Source organism: Rhinoderma darwinii, chromosome 2, assembly GCF_050947455.1.
Source record: "Rhinoderma darwinii isolate aRhiDar2 chromosome 2, aRhiDar2.hap1, whole genome shotgun sequence".
NCBI classification, from domain to species: Eukaryota; Metazoa; Chordata; class Amphibia; order Anura; family Rhinodermatidae; genus Rhinoderma; species Rhinoderma darwinii.
The window spans coordinates 332,792,649-332,819,833 of NC_134688.1; the positions used below are offsets into that span (position 1 = coordinate 332,792,649).

The 27,185-nt window shown below is 43.8% G+C and overlaps 1 protein-coding gene across 1 annotated transcript in view; it reads right to left on the reverse strand.

Annotated features, from left to right (window-relative positions):
• Positions 1-27,185, reverse strand: part of LOC142743184 (uncharacterized) — a 116,028-nt gene that overhangs the window by 22,243 nt on the left and 66,600 nt on the right. The window contains exons 4-5 of the mRNA XM_075853679.1: positions 11,745-11,873; positions 4,132-4,206 (exon numbers count right to left, since the gene is read on the reverse strand). Of these exons, the coding sequence (XP_075709794.1) occupies positions 4,132-4,206; positions 11,745-11,873 (204 nt within the window). The remainder of the gene's footprint in view (positions 1-4,131; positions 4,207-11,744; positions 11,874-27,185) is intronic.

Here is a 27,185-nt window from a genome sequence, read left to right on the forward strand (position 1 = left end):
ATTGGGGGGGACCCCACATCGTTCTTTCCAATTTTCATAACCAGCCAGATACAATAAAGCAGCAGCAGCCTAGCATCACCAGGGTGGGAAGGGCCACTGTATCTGGCCTTTCCCCTCCTGATAATACCAGCCTGCGGCCACCCCAGTGGCCTAACATCACTACAGATGGTCAGGTACTGGATCGTACCCGGCTCTTCCCAGCACCCCTGGTGGCGGTGGGTACCGGGTTAATAAAGGGGGTTAGTTTTAGCCGCTGCACCGGCTAACACTAAGCCCCGCCTTAGCAATGGACGTCGTCAATCAGCCGGCGGCCATTACTAAGGCGGTAGTAATATAGTTTAAAAAAAAACACAAAGACATAGAAAAAATATTTTATTGAAATAAAAAAAAAACCCACACAACCCTCATTAACCATTTTATTGATAATAAAAAAAAAGCCGTCATCGAAGTAGTCCTGGAATCCGCCGTAGTCCAACGACCAAACCTGTAAGAAAACACACAAAAAATGATTAGTAACACGTGTGTTAGGCTTAGATACAGGGCCCATGTGTGATACTGTCTGTGGGACCCTGTATCTAAGCCTACCACAACGTAGGCTTAGATACAGGGTCCAGCAGACAGTAATCTTATACAGTATAAGATTACTGTGTGCTGGGGCCCTGTATCTAAACCTACAGTGTGGTAGGCTTAGATACAGGGCCCATCAGACAGGATCACACATGGGCCATGTATCTAAGCCTACCATGTGATTGGCTTAGATACAGGGCCCAGCAGACAGGATCACGCATGGGCCATGTATCTAAGCCTACAGTGTGGTAGGCTTATATACAGGGCCCACCAGACAGGATCACACATGGGCCATGTATCTAAGCCTACCATGTGATTGGCTTAGATACAGGGCCCAGCAGACAGGATCACACATGGGCCATGTATCTAAGCCTACCATGTGATTGCCTTAGATACAGGGCCCAGCAGGCAGCATCACACAATCTGTGATCCTGTCTCATGGGCCCCCTAAGCCTGCTACATCGTAGGCTTAGGGGTTGTGCAGTCCCTAAACATTGATGGCCTATCCACAGGATAGGCCATCAATAGCTGATGTGTCGCCCGGGACCCGCAAATCAGCTGTTTTGAAGGGGCCGCAGCACTTCAGCTGCTTCCCCTTCATGTCACTACTCGCTCACACTGTGAATCGCCGACACTGATTCACAGTGTGACCGGAATGAAGTGACAGGAATGAAGGGGAGCAGCTCTCGTACGAGTGCTGCGGCCCCTTCAAAACAGCTGATTGGCGGGTCCCGGGAGTCGGTCCCCGCCAGTCAGGGCTAACCTTACCTTCCTCTTCGGCCGCGGCGGGAGTTCTGTCGTCTCGATGCTGTGCGCGGCGCATAGCGCTGTGACGTCATGCGCTGCGCACAGCGCCTGACGTCAGGACCTCCGCTGCGATCCGGAACCAGGAAGGTAAGTAAAGTATGTTACTATAGTAACAGGAGCCCGCGGCCCGAGTTACTATAGTAACTTTTTATTGATGTGGTGCGGGTGGCCGTGGGCCCCCCTGGCTTCGGGGCCCGGTCGCAATTGCGACCGCTGCGACCCCTATAGCTACGCCAGTGGTCTCAGGCTCTTAGCCGTATTCAGGATCTATGTAGCCTGTAGAGCTGAGTTTGCACAATCTCTAGTCTGCTTTCAATTTGCAGATTACAGATAGTGGTAAATGCAGCCTGTTAACTAGGTTAAGTTCACACTACTGTTAAAATACGTTTACCTCTCTTCCATCAAAGGAAGAAAGGATTGAAAGATTAAACGTAAAGCAACGGTTCCGTTATTACCAATTATTTCAATGGTAATTCTTTTGATTCATTTGCTTTCCGTTTGTCTCCGTTCACCTGGTTTTAATTTTTTTTGACGGAAGCAAAAGTGCAGTCTGAAAAAACGGAAACCTAGCAAACGGAGACAAACGGAAAGCAACTGAAACAAAAGAATTAAAATTGATTTTCTCTTCCTCTGATGGTAGAGAGGTAAACGTATACTAACATTAGTGTGAAAGAAGCCTCAGGAAAACAAAACAAAACTAATGAAAATGTTAATTTCCCCAGCAGACAGAGCAGTAGTTTCCTGCTGATGAAGAGAGCAATTGAAATCAATTGTTATACAAACGTGGAGCTACTCTTTAAATTCCTCTGCAACGCATTTCAATGTAAATCCCTGACTGATCATTTCAATAAACACATATTACCACCCAGAAATAGAAAATCTGATAATTATCTAATAATTATTTGAAGTTAAAAAGATGTCTTCTAAAAGCAATTTGTCATATAGCCCAGACCATTCCTATCAGTTATTGCTCAGAATTGCATGTATATTGCTCTGTAAATGGTTGGTATATATTGACAAGTCCATCAATAATTACCGTAGAATAGGAATTTATTGGGTGAAGGGATTCTCAGCAAAAAAACACTACTAGATTGGGCTAACTCTTAGATGGTACTGATTCTCCTTGTGGAGATCGAACTAGTAGGGAGTCTTAGGGCATGACCAGACGTGGCGGAATTGCTCTGGAATTCCGCTGCGGACAATCCGCTGTGGAAATCCGCAGCGTACACGTTTCTCCATAGCTTTTTCACACATTTTTTGTTAGGTTCGTTTACACCTTGCGGACAATTCCGCTGCGGAGCATAGGCTGCGGTGCCGAATTTGGTGTCCGCAGCATACACTGGCTGTTGCGGACGTGTAGCGGACTTGTTGCGGACTCATTGCGGAATTTCTCCATTGACTTCAATGGAGAGTCAAAATTCTGCAATGAAGTCCGCAGATGTTATGTGTGCTGCATAGCGTATTTGTTTTACGAACATTACATTTCTTCATTCTGGCAGTACCTATGTATTTCTAGGTCTACAGCCAGACTGAAGCCCCATGCACACTTAACGTAAAAACGCCCGTAATCACGGGCCATTATTAAAGGCACGGGCAGGCCCATAGAAGTCAATGGGGCTCCCGTAATTACGGGTGACTACGTGTGTGCACCCGTAATTACGGGAGCGTTGCTAGGCGACGTCAGTAAATAGTCACTGTCCAGGGTGCTGAAAGAGTTAAACGATCGGCAGTAACTCTTTCAGCACCCTGGACAGTGACTTCCGATCACAATATACATCAACCTGTAAAAAAAATAGAAGTTCATACTTACCGAGAACTTCCTGCTTCTTCCTCCAGTCCGGCCTCCCGGGATGACGTTTCAGTCCAAGTGACGGCTGCAGCCAATCACAGGCTGCAGCGGTCACATGGACTGCCGCGTCATCCAGGGAGGTCGGGCTGGATGTCAAGAGAGGGATGCGTCACCAAGACAACGGCCGGGTAAGTATGAGTTTCTTTTACTTTTACTAGGGAAAGGGCTGTCCTTTCTCTCTATCCTGCACTGATAGAGAGAAGGGAAAGTACCTTCACCTCAATACGCAACGGCTAGTCCGCATCAATTTAACGCCCATTTTAGGCAGAGTCGCAACAGAATCTGCAACGCAGATTATGTACGGCATTGATGCGGACAGTGGCGGAAACAATACACCACGTCTGGTCATGCCCTTAAGCTATTGCCTGTGGCAAATCCTGACATGTATTTGACAAAGAATCCATGAAAGATATCCGAGGCTGAAACTCATTGATCTGCCAGTGGATCCACACATGGATTAGCCTCATTGTCATACAGTGGGACTAATCCTCGCCTTTTCCATGCGCAATCCGCAGAAAAAAAATAAGCATGTCCTTTTTTCCCGCAAATTTTTTCACTGCATATGAATTGGGAAATGTGTGAACATTAGAGCAATGCTCCCTCGAAAAAAATAGGCAAAATAACTCTCTTCCAGAAGGAAGAAAACTGTCTCTCTAGTGCAACCTACCTATAGGTTGGTACTAGAGAGTTTTTTTTCCTTCTGTAGGATAGCTATTATGCAGAGGTTGGGCTCTACAGAGATAGACACTTTGTATACCAACTCCTTATGTTGACTAGGGATTTATTTATGCAGACATGATCTGACAATAGATTTAGGCACTTAAAATCTCAGCATTTTCTTTCTATAGAGAAAACCTCTTTTGCAATGAAAATGTTGCTATTGGAATCCAGTGCAGCAGATTACTTACAGCTGCATAACAAGGTAGAAGTGTGAAGAGCTCTCGTAGATGTCGTCAAGAGTCACAATGTTATCGTGTTTAATCCTGATGAGGAGAAGATAAAAAGTGTGTTCAGTTACATTGATACAAAGACGTTGACAAATTAAACCGCAAATACTTTCTATGAGAGAGAAAAACATGAGTCTCATCAGTAGAAATTGCCTTCAGGGAACCAGCCTCATCTGTATCAGTTCCATTTTTGTCACAATGTGCTGCATTTAGGTGTCCCTTATTGATAATGTTACCCTATATCTTTTGGGAGGATGGTTTGTCTTCTTGATTTTTTATTTCTATCATGTTCAAACACTTATGCACTCTGTCTGTATAATTCTATTGATACATCGTAAAGTCAGTCTTCTTTCCGCTTTAGTGTATGTGATGCTTAGTCTTTTAACTTGTTTTATACTCATTTTCATTATGAATTAATAAAATATTGTACTTTTGCTGTAGCCTGCATTATTTTGTAGGATTAGTGAGATTGTAATGGTGCATTGTCATTTATTACATCTTTGCGGTGGCCATTTTCTATAGGTACTTCAGGGAACCTATGTAACATACTAAATCATGATTCCATCAGCATGAATTTTGTTTTCAAATATTTCTGATAAAAGTGTTGCTAAAATACAATGTTAATACTAGTTTAATCTGTTATTTTTATTCCATGTAGATCCAGAGAACGAAAAAAAGCTGATGTTTTTGTGATTAATGTCAAATTGCTTTTACATTTGCAGCCAGTTCAATTAGTATTCCGATCATATAAAGTTATGGAATATGGCTGCAACACAAGTTAATGGGGCTGTTTTGCAGTTCCCTGTACAGAGAGTCTTCAGAAGCATCGCTCTGAGGGAAAAACTTCATTCTCAGAATTGCAGGGGTACCGACAGTCAGATCCCCACCGGTCAGGGAGCGATGGCATATAGCTATATACTATGACTTGTAATGGTGAGAAAACCACTTTAAAGCCATTTATTATCAATATGATTCTTAAGTAATGATTTGGTGAGGTGATAAGATCTTTGTTAGCAAGTCTTGAAGTGGAGCATATTAAAGAGGCTCTGTCACCACATTATAAGTGCCCTCTCTCCTACATAAGGAGATGGGCGCTTTAATGTAGGTGACAGTAATGCTTTTTATTTAAAAAAACGATCTGTTTTATACCACTTTATTAGCGATTTTAGATTTATGCTAATGAGTTGCTTAATGCCCAAGCGGGCGTGATTTTACTTTAGACCAAGTGGGCGTTGTACAGAGGAGTGTATGACGCTTGTCACGAAACGGGTTAGTGGACCCACTAGGCCGTACCGCCGTAGCGGGGAGGCAGCTGGCCAAACAACAGGAAACCCCAGAAATACAATGTCCCGCACAAGGGTACCTGGATAGTCCAGACGGTGGTCGCCGCTCTGGCACAGATGGAGATGGGTGCCGCAGATAACGCCAAACGTGGCGGATGACACAGGTGCCGCAGGTTGCGCCAGACGTGGTGGATTCCTCTGGACGTGGCTGATGACACAAGACGTGGCGGATTCCTCCGGACGTGGCAGATGACACAGGACGTGGCGGATTCCTCCGGACGTGGCATATGACACAGGATGTGGCGGATGCCTCTGGACGTGGCAGATGACGCAGGACATGGCGGATTCCTCCGGACGTGGCAGATGACACGGGACGTGGCGGATTCCTCCGGATGTGGCAGATGACACAGGACGTGGCATGACTAGATACTAAAGGCACAGCACGGGAAACAGGAACAGGGAACAAGGCACGGGTAACAACTGGAACGGGAAAACACTAAGGGACCATTTGCAAGACAGACTGGGAAAACTAACAACGCTCAGGCAAGGATTATAAGGCCTGGGGCCTTCTTATAGACCAGGAAATTGTGGCAGTTGATGATGATGATGACGACTTCCTATTTGCTTTAAGGCCGGGCACGAGCGTGCGCGCGCACCCTACGGGACACAGCAGAACGGAGCGGAAGTGAGCGCTGGCGTCTCCTAGGAAGGAGATGGGGACCAGCGCTCACGGATCCATGGCTGCGGACGTCGGGAAGTGAGTAAACCCGACGGCCCGCGGCCATCGACGCTACAGTATCCCCCCTCTTACGCCCCCTTTTCTTGGGGCCAGAGCGAGAGAGGAATTTTTTAATAAGAGCAGGAGCGCTGAGGTTCTCTGGCTCCCAGGACCTCACCTCAGGACCAAACCCTCTCCAGTCCACCAAATAGAAATTCCTTCCTCCTACCCTTTTGCAGTCCAGGATCTCTTTTACCTCGAATACATCAGAAGGACAGCTTGGAGCAACTTTGGAACTAGAAGTCTTGCTGTAGCTGTTCAGGACCACTGGTTTCAGGAGGGACACATGAAAGGAGTTGGGGATTCTGAGGGTAGGAGGCAGCCGCAGCTTATAGGAGACAGGGTTGATTTGTTGCAGGATCTCGAAAGGACCAAGGAACCTGGGATCAAACTTGTATGAAGGCACCCTAAAGCGAATGTTCCGAGAGGACAGCCAGACTTTAGTCCCCGGAAGATACTGAGGCGGCTCTCTTCTCCTAGTATCTGCCTTTCGCTTCATGCGATCTACTGCCAGCAAAATAGAGTACCGGGTCTGTTGCCAGATTTGCAGGAAGTCCCCATATGCAGAGTCAGCAGCGGGTACCTGAGATTAAGTCGACACAAGAAGAGGGACTCTAGGATGTTGACTGTATACAATGTGAAACAGAGTGGAAGTGGTGGACTCACTTGTGTGGTTGTTGTATGAAAACTCGGCCCATGGAAGAAGCTGTACCCAGTTATCGTGCTGTGAAGAGATGAAGTGGCAGAGATAATTCTCCATGATCTGGTTGATCCTTTCATACTTTCCATTGGACTGGGGGTGATAGGCTGAGGAAAAGTTCAAACTCACATCCAGGAGTTTACAGAGGGCTCTCCAGAACCTTCAGGTAAACTGAACGCCCCGATCTGACACGATGTGAAGAGGCAAGCCATGCAAACGAAAGATGTGTAGACTGAAGAGACTCGCCAACCGAGGAGCAGAAGGTAGGCCGGTCAGTGGGTTAAAATGTGCCATCTTAGAGAACCGGTCCACCACCACCCAGACAGTGTTGCATCCTGCTGAGGGGGGAAGGTCTGTGAGAAAGTCCATCGCAATGTGCTGCCAGGGGGCATTGGGTACAGGCAGAGGTTGAAGCAGGCCGGCAGGCTTAGAGTGAGTCACTTTGTTAGAGGCACACACCGTGCTAGAAGAGACAAAGTCCAGAACATCTTTAGGTAGCGTGGGCCACCAGAAGCAATCAGGTCTCGGGTTTTACGGACACCAGCGTGCCCAGCCAGTTTAGAACTGTGTCCCCAGCGGAGAATTCTTCTCCTGTCTGCCAACCGAACAAAAGTCCTCCCAGGAGGGATATCTCTAACCTGCAGAGGATTAGCAGTGACAATGCAGGACGGGTCTATGATAGTCTGAAGGGACTCCACCGTGTCTTCCGTCTCAAATGATCTGGACAGGGCATCAGCCCTCACATTCTTGTCCGCTGGACGGTAGTGGAGCACAAACTGGAAACGGGTGAAGAACAGTGACCACCTGGCTTGACGGGCATTCAGTCGTTGTGCAGACTGAAGGTAGGTAAGGTTTTTGTGGTCGGTGAAGATCAGGATGGGGTGAGCAGCGCCCTCTAGAAGATATCTCCATTCCTCCAGAGCCAATTTGATGGCCAGTAGCTCCCGATCTCCAATGGAGTAATTGCGCTCAGCAGAAGAAAAAAGTCTTTAAGTAGTAGCCACATACTACTGCCTTTCCTTTGGAGCTCCTTTGGGACAGAAGTGCACCTGCACCAACAGAGGAAGCGTCCACTTCCAGAGAGAACTGCCAAGAAACGTCAGGATGATGGAGGATCGAGGCTGAAGTGAAGGCTTTCTTGAGGCTAATAAATGCGGACTCTGCCTCTGGAGTCCACACTTTGGCGTTCACACCCTTCTTGGTCAGGGTCGAGATGGGGGCCGTCAGAGAAGAGAAGTTAGGAATAAACTGCCGGTAGAAATTGGCGAATCCCAGGAACCGCTGTATGGCCCTTAAGCCTTGAGGACGTGGCCACTCCAGGACAGCTTTCACTTTCTCAGGATCCATCTTGAGGCCTTGATCTGAGATGATGTAGCCAAGGAAGGGCAGAGAATTTCTCTCAAAGACGCACTTCTGCAGCTTGGCATATAAATGATTCTCCCTTAATCGTAGTAGAACCTGACGAACATGCCTCCGATGAGTCGTCGGATCTAGGGAGAAAATCAAAATATCATCGAGATAAACAACAACACAGACATAGAGTAGATCTCGGAAGATATCGTTAACGAACTCCTGAAACACTGCGGGAGCGTTACACAGTCCGAAGGGCATCACTAGGCATTCGTAGTGCCCGTCCCGGGTGTTAAATGCTGTCTTCCATTCATTACCCCGGCGAATCTGGACTAGATTGTAAGCCCCCCGCAGGTCTAGCTTAGAAATAAGTGGCAACGGGTATTTGTTCTTGACTGTGATCTGGTTGATACCACGGTAGTCAATGCAGGGTCGAAGGGATCCGTCCTTCTTTTTAACGAAGAAGAATCCAGCGCCGGCCGGGGAGGAAGACTTTCGTATTAAACCCCTCTCCAGATTCTCCTTGATATAGGCCGACATGGATAGAGACTCTGGCAAGGAGAGAGGATATACCCGTCCACGGGAGAGGGAGGCATTAGGAACTAGTTCAATGGGGCAGTCATAAGTCCAATGTGGAGGCAGCGTCTCAGCCTCCCTTTTGCTGAAAACATCTGCATACTGAGCAAACTGGGGAGGCAGACCCGCCAATGACTGAGGCAGAGGAGGCTTGACAGGATGGATCTGCAACAGACAACGACCATGGCACTTGGAGCCCCATTGGAGAACCTCTCCAGAACTCCAGTCCAGGACTGGGGCATGTAGTCGAAGCCAAGGCAGGCCCAGCAGAACCGGATTGATGGCCTTGGGCAAAACAAGGAAGGAAATTAATTCAGAATGAAGTACTCCAACCTGGAGCTTCAATGGTTTGGTTTTAGAAACGATGGGATCCGGCAGAGGCAGTCCATTAACTGAGGCAACAGCCAAAGACGTCTCTAGGGGAACTGTAGGCAACTGAGGATAATCCACAAGCTCTTTCTGGATGAAGTTTGAGGCGGAACCAGAGTCAAGGTAGGCAGAAACTTGATGCGTCCTCTCGCCGGATACTAGGTCACAGGAATAGTCAACTTGGAACAGAAGGCTTTATTAGGTACCGTTCCATCTAGGGTTCTCTCTCCAACCAATCCTAGGCAATGGGGTCTCTCTGGCCTCTGGGGACACAAATGCAGAATATGGCCTCTGAGGCCGCAATACAGACAAAGTCCAGAAGTGCGTCTGCGTTGTTTCTCCTGGGTAGACAATTTGACAAAGTTACTCTGCATCGGATCCTCTGGTGGGACGACTAAGATTGCTGAAAAGTAGAATCCAGCCTATGAAGTTCTCTCTCCCGGAGAACCTCTTGGGAACGTTCCCGGATCCTCATGTCAACCCGGGAGGCAAGTAGGATAAGATCGTCCAGGGTAGATAGCAGAACGCGAGCAGCCAGCTCGTCCTTGATCCCTGAAGACAGTCCCTGCCAGAATGTGGCCAACAAAGCCTCGTTGTTCCAGGTTAACTCAGCAGCCGGGATACGGAACTGAATGGCTTACTCGCCCACGGAGAGGTCTCCCTGGTGTAGGGTCAGCAAAAATACAGCAGCCGAAAAAAACACTCCCAGGTTCCTCAAAGATCGAGCGGAAGGTCTGTAAAAAGCACTGCAAGTCACGGGTCTCTGGTCCCTAATGTTCCCACAGAGAATTAGCCCATGCCAGGGCTTTCCCAGTAAGGAGAGAGATGATGAAGGCGATCCTGATGTCGTCCGAAGAGAAGGACCTGGCATGTAGTCTGAAATGGATCAGGCACTGATTCAAAAATCCCCTGCAGGACCTCGGATCTCCGTCATAGCGTGGAGATAGCGGCAAGAAACACAGGGGGTTGGTACTGTGGTACTGGTACTGACAGGTAGTGTAGCAGGAGGAATCGCAGGAACGTGTGCTGTGACGACTATGGTGGGAGCAAGCAGCCGATGGGCTATGGCGTTTACCGACAGGAGGAGCTGGTCTTGTCGTGACTGGAGATCCTCCATCTCGGCCAGCATGGCTTGTGTCGTCAAAGTCTCAGGTTGACCAGCGGGGTCCATGGCCTGAGCGTACTGTCACGAAGCGGGTTAGTGGACCCACTGGGCCGTACCGCCGTAGCGGGGAGGCAGCTGGCCAAACAACAGGAAACCCCAGAAATACAATGTCCCGCACAAGGGTACCTGGATAGTCCAGACGGTGGCCGCCGCTCTGGCACAGATGGAGATGGGTGCAGCAGATAACGCCAAACGTGGCAGATGACACAGGTGCCGCAGATTGCGCCAGACGTGGCGGATTCCTCCGGACGTGTTAGATGACACAGGACGTGGCGGATTCCTCCGGACATGGCAGATGACACAGGATGTGGCGGATTCCTCTGGACGTGGCAGATGACACAGGACATGGCGGATTCCTCCGGACGTGGCAGATGTCACAGGACATGGCGGATTCCTCCGGACGTGGCAGATGACACAGGACGTGGCGGATTCCTCCGGATGTGGCAGATGACACAGGACGCGGCACGACTAGATACTAAAGGCACAGCACGGGAAACAGGAACAGGGAAAACGCTAAGGGACCATTTGCAAGACAGACTGGGAAAACTAACAACACTCAGACAAGGATTGGAAGGCCTGGGGCCTTCTTATAGACCAGGAAATCGTGGCAGTTAATGATGATGACGACTTCCTATTTGCGCGGGCCGGGCACGAGCGTGGGCGCGCACCCTACGGGACACAGCAGAATGGAGTGGAAGTGAGCGCTGGCGTCTTCTAGGAAGGAGATGGGGACCAGCACTCACGGTTCCATGGCTGTGGGCGTCGGGAGGTGAGTAATCCCGACGGCCCGCGACCAATCAGCGTCATGCACTCCTCTCCATTCATTTAAGCAGCACATAGGGATCCTTTTAGATCGCTATGTGCTGTCTTATACTAACACATTAACAATACTGAAGTGTTTAGACAGTGAATAGACAGTGTCTGTGGTAGTTACAGCAGAGGAGGCATAGTCTCGCGAGATTACGCGGTAGATGACAGGTTACAACAAGATTACGTTTCCTCTGCTGTAACTACCACAGACAGAGTAACGAAGTGCAGAGATTGTGAATAGAGAGAAGTGCATGACGCTGATTGGTCAGCGTCATGCACTCCTCTGTACAACGCCCACTTGGTCTAAAGTAAAAATATGCCCACTCGGGCATTAAGCAACTCATTAGCATAAATCTAAAATCACTAATAAAGTGGTGAAAACAGATCGTTTTTTTAAATAAAAAGCATTACTGTCACCTACATTATAGCGCCCATCTCCTTATGTAGGAGATAGGGCACTTATAATGTGGTGACAGAGCCGCTTTATATGTATGAATTATATATTAACACTCAAAACCAATTCTGCCACATATGAAGTCTTACCTCTTCAGCACTGCAATTTCGTTTTCCAAGCTCCGATCTCTTGAACTATTGACTTTCTTTATACACTTCAGTGCGTAATGCTGTCCAGTGGCCCTATGCTTTACAAGAAACACCTCTGAAAAGGCCCCACTGCAAGAGAGGAAGGAGAGATGGATGAACTTCTAAAGATATTTCTGCCTTATCTTGACTACTTCATTTCATAAACAATTTTAACCCATAACCATAGCTTGTGCCATCCTGATTAAAATATCCAGTTTCAAAATCTTATTTTAATAAAATTTTTCAGGTGCATATTTTAAACTACTGTTTAAGGCCTTAAATGGGTTGTCCTATCTAAACAATCCCTTAACATATGTTCTATTATGGGGTCCCGCAATCTGCACCCCCCTTTATGAGCCATTGCAAAGAGCAGCTCCTGCTCTTGTATTACATCATGGTCACCCATTGATTTTACGTGTTTTGAATCACCTTACTCAGACCCATAACGTCTTTATTTTTTGCTTGTTTTTTGTGAGGTAGTTTATATTGGTACCATGTTCGGTTACATACGACTATTTAAACACTTTTTATTCATTTTTTTTGGAGGAAGCAATAGATAATGTGATATTTTAATATTTGGGGCTTTTATAGATGTGGCAATATGTTTATTTTTACGGTTTACATTATTTCATGTGAAAATGGGAAGAAGGAATTTTTGTCCTAACTTTTATTTATAAAAAGACTTAAAGGCTATGTTCACACGGGGTCTTTTGCCGAGTTTTTTGACGCGGAAACCGCGTCGCAAAACTCGGCAGAAACGGCCCGAGAACGCCTCCCATTGATTTCAATGGGAGGCGTCGGCGTCTTTTTCCCGCGAGCAGTAAAACTGCCTCGCGGGAAAAAGAAGCGACATGCCCTATCTTCGGGCGCTTCCGCCTCCGACCTCCCATTGACTTCAATGGGAGGCAGGAGAAAGCGTGTTTTATGCCCGCGGCGCTCAATGGCCGCGGGCGAAAAACGGCGCGATAATTGCTGTTCACACGGAGTATTTTGGGGGAGGAATATCTGCCTCAAAATTCCAATTGGAACTTTGAGGCAGATATTCCTCCCCCAAAATACTCCGTGTGAACATAGCCTAAGGGTATCTAAACATTCAACAAACTTCTGACACATGTCAGCAGTTTTGATCTGTGTGGGTCCGACTACTGAGACCCCCACCGATCGCTAAAACGAAGAGGCAGTGAGTGCTGAGCCGCTTAGTTTCTGTTTGGCTTTTCTCGGGAAGCTGATGTAGCGGTGTACGGGCTCAATAGAAAGTCTATGAGCCCGTACTCCGATACATCGGATTTCCGGAGAAACCCGAACAGATACGAAGCGTTTGAGCGCTCACACAAGTACTTCTGCCGCTTCGTTCTAGCGATTGGTGGGGGTCTCAGTGCTCGGACCTCCACCAATCAAAACTTTTGTCAGACATGTCAGAAGTTTGTTGAACGTTTATTTACCCTTTAACCCCTTAGTGACCACTAATACGCCTTTTCACGTGAGTCACTAATGGGCTTTAGGCTAGGCTGACGCCTTTTCACGTCAGCCTAGTCTAAGTCCTGCACGGGTCTCCCGTGCAGGCAGGAGCCGGGGCTCTGCTGTCTGATGACAGCTGAGCTCCTGCTCCAACGCCCGCGATCGAAGTTTACTTCGATCGCGGCCGTTTGACCCGTTAAATGCCGCCGTCAATAGCGACCGCGGCATTTAACTTTGTTTACAGAGGGAGTGCGCTCCCTCTGTCACCCATCGGCGGCCCGCGAATGCAATCGCGGGTCTCCGATGGGCTGTCATGGCAGCCGGGGGCTTGATAAAAGCCCCCAGGTCTGCCCTGGACATATGCCTGTTAGGACGCGCCGGAGGCACGTCCTAACAGATTGCCTGTCAGATTTACACTGACAGGCAATAATGCTCTGGTATACAAAGTATACCAGAGCATTATAGCAGCGATCGGAATATCGCACAGTAAAGTCCCCTAGTGGGACTAATAAAATCAGTCATCAAAGTGAAATAAAGATTATTAATAAAAAGTACAGTAAAAAAATAAATAAAACCATTTTTTCCCATAAAAAGTGTAAAAAAAAAAAAAAAGTACACATATGTGGTATCTCCGCGACCGTAATGACTCCATTAATAAAGTTAATATGTAATTTAAACCGCAAAGTGAACACCGTAAAAAAAAACGCAAAAAAACATGGTGAAATTGAATTTTTTTTCCATTGCCCCCCAAAAAAGTCATAATAAAAATGAATCAATAAGTGCCATACACCCCAAAACAGTACCATTCAAAACTACGTCTTGTCCCGCAGAAAACAAGCCCAAAAAATCACTACATTGATGGAAAAATAAAAAAATTACGGCTCTTGGAATGCGACGATGCAAAAGCAAATAATTTTAGTTCAAAAGTGTTTTTATTGTGCAAAAGTCGTAAAACATAAAAAAACCTCTACATATGTGGTATCGCCGTGATCGTACCGACCCATAGAATAAAGGTAACATGTTATTTATGTCGCATAGTGAACGGCGTCAATTTAAAAACGCATAGAACAATGGCGAAATTTCAGTTTTTTTTATAATCCCCCCCCAAAAAGGTTAATAAAAGTTAATATAAAAATTATATGTACCCAAAAATGGTGCTATTAAAAAGCACAACTAATCCCGCAAAAAACAAGTCCTCATACAGCTATGTAGGCAAAAAAATAAAAAAGTTATAGCTCTTTGAATGCGACTATAGAAAAACGAATAAAATAGCTTGGTCATTAGGGCCTAAAATGGGCTGGTCACTAAGGGGTTAAGCATTATTTATTTTTTGCATCTTATGTAACTTAAGTGCAGCTGCATGTGGTAGTCATTTATAGATTTAAATTGCAGTATTATATAAACAATTAAGCCTTTTCCATGCCCCTACTGTACTACTATCAAGTACGTCTTTCCCTGATTAGCAACCACTAATCCTTTCTAAGTCCATCAATGTCTTAACTTCTGATGATTTCAGATAGGGACACTGGCATAAGAAGTGTATTAATATAATCAGGAACATCTTGTTCAGTGTTATCGATTGTGTATCTAAGTACTTTGCTCAGTTTATTGCAATCTATTGTCATGATAATGTCTAAAAATTAATTACCACTTGTTAAAATAATAGATATACTGGAATACAAACTATTGTTTTCCGAAAGAGCAATACATCTTAAAAAAAATCTATGTAGTATTGTTGTGTGTTCATGATAAAGACATGGGACAATTCTTAGATGTGTTTTTCAATAACAAAGCCACATGATGGAACCTTACATGACAATGTAGCCTTTCCCAATATGAAAGTTAAGGGGGGAGGGGGTAGTGTTTAATGGACAAATCCTCTTGACTTCCGTAGATCAATATACTATAGAGACCCAAATATTGATAGTTGCTATTTAAACAGCTTCTAGTATACTTGCGTACACATCTTTAGTTACATCTTTAGACTTCTTCAGTGCCCGGAATAGTACATGATATCAGAGGTATAGTGAGAATTGGTTGCTGGCAATGAGATAGCAGCATTAGTATACAACCTCAGGGATATCTATGGGAATATTAGTATGGCTTATACACTATATGGACAAAATAATTTGGACACCTACACATTACACCTACAGGAGCTTTTATGACATTCCATTCTAAATACATAGACATTTGCAAGTTTGTCTGTGGGAATTTATTCCCATTCATCCAGAAGAGCATTTGTGAGGTCAGACAGTGATGTTGGATGAGTGTCTGGCTCACAATCTCTGTTCTAGTTCATTCCAAAGGTGTTTGATGGGGTTGAGGTCAGGGATCTGTGTGGACCAGTCAACTTCTTCCACACCAAGCTCACCCAACTATGCTCACCCAACTTATGGACTTTGCTTCATGCACTGGGCACAGTCATGCTATAACAAAAAGGGCCATTCCCATACTGTTCCCACAAAGTTGGAAGCATACAATCGTCCAACATGTCTTGATATGCTGAAGCATTAGGATTTCCCTTCATTGGAACCAAGGGGCCTAGGTCAAACCCTGAAAAACAACCCCATAGCATTATCCCTCCTCCACAAAACTGTACAGTTACATATAGTTATAGTTACATAGGTTGAAAAAAAGACACAGGTCCTTCAGCTTTCTCAATAAATTATCCGTCATTCATTGCTTGATTAATTATAACCCTCAATGCCATTCGTAAATAAATAAGCATCTAGCCTTTTTATAAACGCTGACATAGTATCTGCCATCACTATCTCCTGGGGAAGGGCATTCCATAGCTTGACCACTCTAACTGTAAATAACCCTTTTCTATATTGATGTCTTATTAGTCTATCTTCCACACGCAATGGGTGCCCCCTTGTCCTTTGTAGAGTCCCTGGAAAGAACAATTCATGTGTGCTAGTTCTCTGTATTGACCACACATATACTTATACATATTAATAAGATCCCCTGTAAGACATCTTTTTTTCCAAGCTGAACAAGCCCAATTTTACTAGCCTTTCATTGTAAGTGACACCTCTCATCCCATTTAATAATCTCGTTGCCCGCCAGTTCTCCTATGTCCTTTTTACAATGTGGAGCCCAAAAATGAATTACATATTCTAGATGTGGCCTTACAAGGGATTTATAGAGTGTTAATATTACATTTGAATCCCGGGTTTTTATCTCTCTATTTATACACCCTAAAATCCTATTTGCTTTTGCAGCAGCTGCCTGACATTGAGTGCTGCTGCTTATTTTATTTGTTACCAGAATACCCAGGTCCTTCTCTTGTTCCGTTATCCCAAGTTTTATTCCACCATTTAATGTATATGAATTAATGCTATTATTGCTTCCTAAGTGCATTACTTTACATTTATCAACATTAAATTTCATCTGCCATGTTTTTGCCCATGCTGCCAACTTATCTAGGTCTTTCTGTAATATTTTATAGTCAAGCTGAGTTTTACGTATCCTACAAAGTTTTGTATCGTCAGCAAATACTGACACCTTGCTATCAATCCCATCCACAAAGTCATTAATAAAGAGATTAAAAAGAATTGGGCCTAACACCGATCCTTGTGGTACCCCACTGCTGACTTCAGCCCAATTTGAGTAAGTTCCATTTATAACAACTCTTTGTTTTCTGTCCCTTAACCAATTCTTTACCCACTTGCATACACGTTCCCCCAGTCACTATGTCTGCAGCTTCAGAACAAGATTGTTGTGTGGAACAGTATCAAAAGCTTTTGCAAAATCCAAATTAATCCTATGAGCCACATGACCAACATTAAAATTTGCACTTACCTCCTTATAGAAACCGAGCATGTTAGTTAGGTACGACCTGTTTCTCATTAATCCATGCTGGTTATCAGCAATTGGACTTTTCTCTGCTATATACTTTTGTAGTTCATCTCTTAGAATACCCTCAAATAATTTACATACTACAGATGTCAAACTTACTGCCACAGTGCAGTCAGGCAGATAACATTCTCCTGGCATTCACCAAACCGAGACTTGTCCATCAGACTAACAGATAGAGAAGCGTGATTTGTCGCTTAACAGAACACGTTTCCACTGCTCCAAAGTCCAGTGGCGTCATGCTTTACACCACTCCATCCGACGCTTGGCATTGTGCTTGGTGATGTAAGGCTGGCATGCAGCTGATCGGCCATGCAAACCCATCCCATGTCATGAGGCTCCCGGCGCACAGGTTTTGTGCTGATGTTAATGGCAGAGGAGGTTTGGAACGCTCCAGTTATTGAGTTAGAGCGTTGGTGACTTTTGTGCGCTCAGCACTTGACAACCCCGCTCTGTAACTTAACATGGTCAGACACTTCATATCTGAGTTGTTGTGGTTCCTAAACGCTTCCACTTTGCAATAATACCATTCACAGTTGAATTTGGAATATCTAGGAGGAAAGAAATTCCACTAACTGACTTGTTTCAACAGTGGCATCCCATGACAGTACCACGCTCAAATTCAGTGATCTCTTTAGAATGGCTCATTCTTTCACAGATGTTTGTAAAGGCAGACTGTATGGTTAGGTGCCTGATTTTATACACCTATGGCAATGGACTGAATGAAACACCTGAATTCAATGATTAAAAAGTGTGTCCCAATACTTTTGTCCATATAGTGGACATTCTTAATCCCTTGACGCATTATCAAGTACATGTACACTACCGTTCAAAAGTTTGGGGTCACCCAGACAATTTTGTGTTTTCCATGAAAACTCACACTTATATTTATCAAATGAGTTGCAAAATGACTAGAAAATATAGTCAAGACATTGACAAGGTTACAAATAATGATTTCTATTTCAAATAATAATTTTCTCCTTCAAACTTTGCTTTGGTCAAAGAGTGCTCCATTTGCAGCAATTACAGCATTGCAGACCTTTGGCATTCTAGCTGTTAATTTGCTGAGGTAATCGGGAGAAATTTCACCCCATGCTTCCAGAAGCCCCTCCCACAAGTTGGATTGGCTTGATGGGCACTTCTTTCGTACCATACGGTCAAGCTGCTCCCACAACAGCTCTACGGGGTTGAGATCTGGTGACTGCGCTGGCCACTCCATTACAGATAGAATACCAACTGCCTGCTTCTTCCCTAAATAGTTCTTGCATAATTTGGAGGTGTGCTTTGGGTCATTGTCCTGTTGTAGGATGAAATTGGCTCCAATCAAGCGCGGTCCACAGGGTATGGCATGGCGTTGTAAAATCCCTTTTACCTTGTACAAATCTCCCACTTTACCAGCACCAAAGCAACCCCAGACCATCACATTACCTCCACCATGCTTGACAGATGGCGTCAGGCAATCTTCCAGCATCTTTTTAGTTGTTCTGCATCTCACAAATGTTATTCTGTGTGATCCAAAAACCTCAAACTTCGATTCAACTGTCCATAACACTTTTTTCAAATCTTCCTCTGTCCAATGTCTGTGTGCTTTTGCCCATATTAATCTTTTCCTTTTATTAGCCAGTCTCAGATATGGCTTTTTCTTTGCCACTCTGCCCTGAAGGCCAGCATCCCGGAGTCGCCTCTTCACTGTAGACGTTGACACTGGCGTTTTGCGGGTACTATTTAATGAAGCTGCCAGTTGAGGACCTGTGAGGCGTCTATTTCTCAAACTAGAGACTCTAATGTACTTGTCTTGTTGCTCAGTTGTGCAGCGGGGTCTCCCACTTCTCTTTCTACTCTGGTTAGAGCCTGTTTGTGCTGTCCTCTGAAGGGAGTAGTACACACCGTTGTAGGAAATCTTCAGTTTCTTGGCAATTTCTCGCATGGAATAGCCTTCATTTCTAAGAACAAGAATAGACTGTCGAGTTTCACATGAAAGCTCTCTTTTTCTAGCCATTTTGAGAGTTTAATCGAACTCACAAATGTAATGCTCCAGATTCTCAACTAGCTGAAAGGAAGGTCAGTTTTATAGCTCCTCTAAACAGCAAAACTGTTTACAGCGGTGCTAACAGATTTGCACAAGGGTTTTCAAGTGTTTTCTAATCATCCATTAGCCTTCTAACACAGTTAGCAAACACAATGTACCATTAGAACACTGGAGTGATGGTTGCTGGTAATGGGCCTCTATACATCTATGTAGATATTGCATTAAAAACCAGACATTTGCAGCTAGAATAGTCATTTAGCACATTAACAATGTATGGAGTGTATTTCTGATTAATTTAATGTTATCTTCATTGAAAAAAACTGTGCTTTTCTTGCAAAAATAAGGAGATTTCTAAGTGACCTTAAACATTTGAACGGTAGTGTACGTGATAAGCATCATAGGAAAGAATGGAGAGTGCTCACGGGCTGAGTGCGCTCCATACTCACCGGGTGTCAGCTGTGTATTACAACTGATACCCAGTACTAACGGCCAGAAACAGCGATCGCACTGTTCCTGGCGGTTTAAAGGAACAGTGTCACCAAAATTTATTTTTTTATATCAGTTTTATGTTAGGGTTTTATTAAAAATGTTTATATTTATTTGTGTTACTTTTTTCTATTTTTACACTTTTTCTTCCCTATGGGGGCTGCCATTTTTTTTTCCATTTCTGTATGTGTCGATTAACGACACATACAGACATGGAATACGGCAGCTCCAGTCCCATAGGGTATGCGAATGGGGCCCGTTCCATCCACTATGGTGTACGCCGTCTGTGTGGGAACGGCGCATGCGCCGCTCCCACACAGTCCAATTTGAAATGCGCGCCGTCCGGCGCCATTTTCCTGTGGACCGGAAGTCGCGTCCGGACAGTAAGATTACTACTTCCGGTCGCGGCTTCCGGACTTGTGCACATGGAGCAGCGGCAGCAGACAGAGCGGACGGACCGGAGGGAGCGGCGGCGACTGGAGCAGGTAAGTGATTTCTATGTATGTTCGTGTTTCAGTGTGTGTTTACTAGTGTATGTAAACCTTCTACACTGTGTGTTAGCTCAAAAAATGGCGACACACAGTGTAGGAGGTTAGACCGTTCAAACCCCTCGTTTCTCCCGGGACTAGCCAGGATAAAGGAGGGGGGGATTCTGAGAGCTCACTAGAGCGAGGGATTTTTTCCCAATTTTGCAGCATAAAGCAATGTGGTTGCTTTACCACATGCAATGCTGCAATTTTGGGAATTGCTCCATCTAGTGACCAGTGCTGGGAAATATTATAAATTGAATCCAATTTATAATATTTCCTGACTCGTGAAAAAAATAAAAAAAATTAGAACAATGTTTAATCACCTACACACTAATTGTTTAACTAAAAAAAAAAAAACATGTTTTGCTGGCAACACATTCCCTTTAACACCTCAAATGCTGTGGTCAATTGCAGCATCTGAGGTGATGAAAAGAGGGGGGCAGCCCCCTCTGACATATCAGCAGCCCCACAACGTGATCAAGGGGGTGCTGATGGTTGTCATCGGAGCTCAGGGGCCTAATGAAGGCCCCCAGGAATGCCTTCTGTCTGCCTCTGTGAAGCCGTGCCTGTTAACAGAAGCCTGTACTAATGACAATATAGTGCAGTACATTAGTATTAGTATACATTAGTATTGCAGTGTATTGTACCAGCAATCTGACAATCGCTTGTTCAAGTCCCCTAGGGGGGCTAATAAGATGTGTAAAAAAAAGTTTAATACAATTATTAGTAGTGAAAAAAGTAAAAATAAAAAAATTATTTTTTTCACATTTTTCCTCTAAAGTAATGTAAAAAATGAAATAAAAATAAACAAAATTGGTATCGCTGTAATTATATTGAGCTGCAGAATAAAGTTAAGTTGTCATTTTTACTGCACGGTGAAAGCTGCAAAAACGAAAACCAAAAAGCAATGTAGGAATCACAGTTTTTTCCAATTTCAGCCCACAAAGAATTTCTTTACAGTTTCCCAGTACATTACATGGTACTTTAAATGGTGCCATTAGAAACGACAACTCCTCCCGCAAAAAATAAGCCATCACATCACTCTATTGCCGAAAAGTTATGGCAGGCGGGGAGTGAAAAATGAAAATGAAAAATAAAAAAATTTAGCTGTTTCTGTCCTAATAGAAAAAAAATATTTTGCAACACAAGTGCGATTTCCCTATGGACAGAGGTAATTGAAATAGTGGAAAGCTGTAGAAATGCAATTTTATTCAAAACCAAAACATGATCACAATGTAAGCAGAAGATTAAATGAGAGAAACAATTCTATCCACTACTGTAATAAAACAGGACATTCACAATCTCTATTACTGTTATTCACGAATGTGTGATATACTATTATAAAAGGTTAGATTTTTGAATTGACATATAAATGCTTTATCTCCCAAAACATTCACAGTTCAGCGTTTGCGCAAGTATTTTTAGGGTATGTTCACACGCTGAGAGGCAGTTACGTGTGAAAAGACAGACTGTTAACAGCTGCCTCGTTTCACACGTAAAAGCTCCTCCTCGTAATTTACGAGGCATCTGAGACGCTCGTAAACCTTGAGCCGTGCTTCATTGATTTCAATGAAGAACGGCTCAAATTACGTGGCAAAGAAGTGCCCTGCACTTCTTTGCCGAGGCAGTAAATTTACGGGTCGTCGTTTGACAGCTGTCAAACGACGACTCGTAAATAACAGGTCGTCTGCACAGTACGTCGGCAAACCCATTCAAATGAATGGGCAGATGTTTGCCGACGTATTGCAGCCCTATTTTCAGACGTAAAACGAGGCATTATACGCCTCGTATACGTCTGAAATTTGGCCGTGTGAACATACCCTTAGGGTTTGAACTAAAATCGCAAAAAAATGATGTTCAATTTTCTGCACCTTTCAGATGTGATGAGAAAAAGCCTGTTTTGGAATTTAAAGGAACACTCCAGGAAAATCTGATATATTGGCCCACATTTACTTATGCTGTCTAATACACAGCATAAGCTTAGACCAGGCAGGCACAAAATGCACGAAATTTATCATAGTGTTGCATGCCGCGTGATAATTCTGGCGAATCTTGCATGACCTGTTAGACATTATTCTCTTTCTTATACCACTTTTGATTTGGCTTATTTTGCACCATTTTTTGGCACACATTGGCACATTTAAAACCATGGCCCATGCGATAAGCAACACCCATTCCACATGAAGCTATAAAATGTGTATACTGAGGTGCAAACATCAGATTTGCACCAAACTGCATCAATTTGCGGCAAAATTTGCTGTATTTTTTGACATGTTCTAGACCCTGACACAGTAGTACATCTGACTAATTGGATTATACCTAGGCAGGGCCTGAAGGGGCGATGCATGACTCCTATCTTTGGTGTTCTTTGAATCTCTTTGAACCCCTTCCCCCACTCTGGCACTGTACTGGCCAGATCACATTTCAAAATTTTAGCTATTATTTACAAGTTTCAATAAATTCTACCAATTTTCATTGTTCTACACTGTTGTAAAAAAAAAAAAAACATTCAATAATTAAAAGCATGTAGTTCAGGTAATACTGTAATATAACTTATTTTTAAGTATTAAGAAGAAAAATCAATGCCAGATTTTCCTATATGAATGGGAGACCTGAATCCATTCAGTAGGTCGCACTCCTGGATGGGAAACTATAAAAGTACTCCATATACTAAATGACAGGCTGTTTCTGCCAAACAGTCTGTTCTTTTTCCTTCTGGCCATAGACGTGACATATTTATCCATGGATTTTGATCTGTCGACAATTTATATCTATGATGGCAGATGTCAGGGATAAGACAGGGGGTCATGGAAATAAAGGAAGGCCTTTTCTTCTTTTAGAGTTAAAGTGAATAAAAAAGGGGTAAAAACAAACACATTTCATTCTTGTTCTATCATAATTTTCAATCATATCAAGTGCCACAACATACAGTCATAAGAAGGTTGGACCAATGTACAGTGTATGTTTTACTTCATAATATGAGAGGTGTAGAGCATTTAGGTTAAAGGGAATGTGTCGCTAGAATTTTTTTTTCCAGTTAATCAATGAGTATATAACTGATTACACATTGTTTTAATGTTTTTTAATTTTTTCACGTCAGAAAATCTTATAAATTAGATTCTAATTTATAATATTTCCATGCGCTGGCCACTAGAGGGAGCAGTTCCCAAAATTGCAGCATGGTCACTGTGGTAAAGCAGCCTCATTGATTTCTGCTGCAAATTTGGGGTGGACACACTCTCCTCTAGTGTCCTCACACAATCCCCCCTCCCTTTTTCTGGCTAGTGCCAGACGGGGGAGAGGTTTGAATGTCTTCAAACCGCCTACACTGTCTGCCGCCATTTTCTGAGCGTCTTACCAAGTTCTTGCCGCCTACGCTCCTCTTCCTTGTGCCTTAGCTTCGTTGAACATATGGCCGGAAGCCGCCATCTTACTGTCCGGCAGCGGATTCCGTTCCACATGAAAATGGCGTCGGATTTCTCTCTAGGAACGAGCTTCGTTCTGGTCTGTGTGTGAACAGCTCCCGTTCGCATTCTCTATGGGATTGTGTGTGCCGTATAGCATCTTAGTATGTGTCGTTAATCGACACATACAGAGAGGGAGAAAAAATGGCAGCCCCCATGGAGAAGTAAAAGTATTAATACATTAAAAAGTTAAAATTGACAACATAAATAAAACATTTTTTTCTTTACATTATATAAAAAGCAATATAATTACAAAAAAAATTCCATATGCAAGGTGCTAATATAATGCCTTTAAAATTCATACATTCTTGGAATGGTTTGCAGTCAAATCAGTATGGAGAGTTCAAAGATAAGTAAGCCCACCCAAAGCACCAATTCTCAGCTTTGGATTTAAGGATACTTTACGATGAAACATTTCAGTATAGCAAAAGTTAAAGCTGAAATCCTAATTACACAAAGAAGGGTTATGCAAGAGATCCTTAGCACTGTATCTGTAAACCTGGATTGACCAAGCAAAGCCTTATCAACAAATTATCTTCTCTCCCCGTGTCCTACTTTTCTCCCAGCCATGTATGCATACAACAAAAAAAAAACCCTTGTGTGTCTTTTCCGAAATGGATTTAATTACATAGAATTTGCATGTGGCAAATTGCTCCATTTATCTCTAGTTAATATCTTGTAACCAACCTCTAACAAGAGAGCATTATCACTGAGGATTGACATCAACAAATGTTATGATAGAGATTGCACCATGGGATATCTGCTTCTTAATTAAACGGTTTGTCCAGGCATGGGGTGGTTTTCCATACTGATGATCGATCCAAAGGATAAGTCATCAGTATATGATCGATGGGGGTCCGACACCAGACCCTGCACCGATCAGCTGTTCTGGCTGCATCCGGGCACTGCAAGTTATGTAGTGGCCAGTGCCTGAAGCAGATGACTCTGTACACTTTATAGCGGCCGTGCTGGGTTACTGCAGCTCTGATCCTATTCACTTGATTAGTATCAGAGCTGAAGTACTGCAGCACGGCCGCTATACAGTGGTCGGAGTCATCTGCTTCCAGCACCGACCACTGCATATCTTCCGGTGACGTTGGCAGCTGGAACAGCTGATTGGTACAGGGTCTGGGTGTCGGACCTCCACCGATCATTTACTGATGACCTATCCTGTGTATATATTCACAACCCCTTTAATTATAAATGGAGTGAGGATAGTAATATATTCGGGAATGCTAAAATGCTTTTTAAAGGCGTTTTACAAGAGCCAATGATTGTGGGAACATAACATTCATTCCCAAGCATCGACCCATGTACAAGGGTCCAACGATCAGCCGTCAAACGAGCAAACGCATCTTAATTGTGGCAGAAAAAAAATCATCTTTGTCACATCCCTCAGTGTAAACAGGGACAATTGACAAGCTGTATTGTAGATCGGCATCCGTTAAATGGTTAAATACGAGCAGATATTCTCCTGTGTAAAACCACCTCAAGTGTGGCCATACACATTAAATAACTGTCTTGGTTGGCCAACATTTTTTTGGGCAACTCCCCTATAAAGATACACGCTTGCCGAGTCGGTTGACCTCCATATATAATAGATCGAGTTTGGCTGACTTATGTCTAACTCGTAGGGGCCCAGCAGCTGCAAAGGTGTATGGGACCTTAAAGGGGTTTTCCTAGATACCCCCCCCCCCCCCAAAATGAAAATGTATAAAAAAAAAACATTTTCCCTCACTGTATACCACTTCTAGACCATTTTCCAGTAAAAAAAAATATAGTTATTTACCATCATTCCCATTCCTGTTGACTGCCGCTTGTTTACTTCTGCTTCTGGGTTAGCTTTGTTTCCCATGATTTCTTGCACGCTGTAAGCAGCGTGCATTTGGATTGTATGTTAATTCGTGAAGGGAAGGAGTTATTTGCCTGACTGCTGCAATGACTACACAGTTTAGCGCATGCACTGAGCAATTGGTATAAGACACCAGGAGAAGTGCTGGTGCTTACGCTAGTGACGTGCTGTATACTAGGCTAGGACTATTGGCTTCTAGCCTTTGCGATCTGTATACGGCACATCACTAGAGGGAGCAGGAAATGTGACTTCGGAGGTCACGTGACCGACGTGCGTCAAGACTGGAGAAACGGGGCACTTTTGAAAATGTTATTGTGGGGGGAGGCTAGATATACACCAAAGATAAAAGTTAAACTAAACTTTCAAAACACCTTTACGTAGCTGCAAAGGTTTACTCATAAAGTTGTCGATGGAAGTGATGACCTCAACATCGCATATAAAATTACTTCACTATACGATAGTTCAGGGCACTTACAGTTCACGCTAGGTTTACTGTCTCTATAATAAAACTTTTACTATACAGACAACTCAGAATTTTATAAAACTATTAGGGCCTGTTCACATAAGCGTTAGGGTTACGTTAGACCTTTCCATCGGAGGAACCTATCGACGGAAAGGCAAACGGGAAGCATCTCTTCTGTTTGCATTATCATTGATTTCAATGGTAATGCTGCCGGTTCAAATGGTTTTCGCTTGTTTCCATTCCGTAAGGTTTCCGGTTTTTTTACGGAAACAATAGCGTATAGCTATGGTTTACGTTTGCCTTTCTGTTGATGGGTTCCTCCAACGGAAAGGTCTACCGGAACCCATCAACAAAGCCCCGACGCAGATGTGAACATGCCCTTACATGGTACGCATGGAATTAAAAATGTCACATTTTCTATAGCAGATCTCTCAAATTTTCTTCAGTACCACTATTAGAATAATAATTGATTAAAAATTCTCCTCCTTGTTGTGCGACATCTTTATGTTTCTAACTACCGGTATGTCCTACAGTATGTTATTAGCTGAAAGACAGCATTATAAATTAAACAAAACAAAAAACCTGCCCATTAACCTAGTCTAATAAAATAAACAAATAATTCTCACTTCAGTTTCCCCTGATCCTGAGCTCTAATGGATATGGAAATGCATTGACAATGTGGGAGCTAAAAATAACCGTTAATCCATTGAAATCATATATTACTGGACAATGCCGTGACATGCTGGAGCAGTACTACTGTGTCATTATATCACATGAATGCGTTTGTGTTTGGTTTTATGCTCCTCTACGGTTCTAAAAAGGAAAATAAAAGGCAATCTTCTGCTCCATACGGGACACAGATTAGGGCAAAATGCGGTTTGCATAATAATCTGGTAGTAATTGTGCACAGCTATAACCGCTAAAATCACAAAAAAAAGATCTCACTATGGCAGATATACAAATGGGGGTAAATAGGGGAAAGCTGAAGGTTTTCTCTACTTTTATGTTTACTTTGTGCGCTATTGATTTATGTCCATATACTAGGAGATTACATGAACAGCAATTCCCTGATGTTTAGTTAAAAATCTTTAGAAGTCAGAGTGATCTGACAGTAAGGCTGGATTCACACGAGCATGTTCGGTTCATAAAGGACGGAAGGTATTTCGGCCGCAAGTCCCGGACCGAACACAGTGCAGGGAGCCGGGCTCCTAGCATCATAGTTATGTACGACGCTAGGAGTCCCTGCCTCGCTGCAGGAC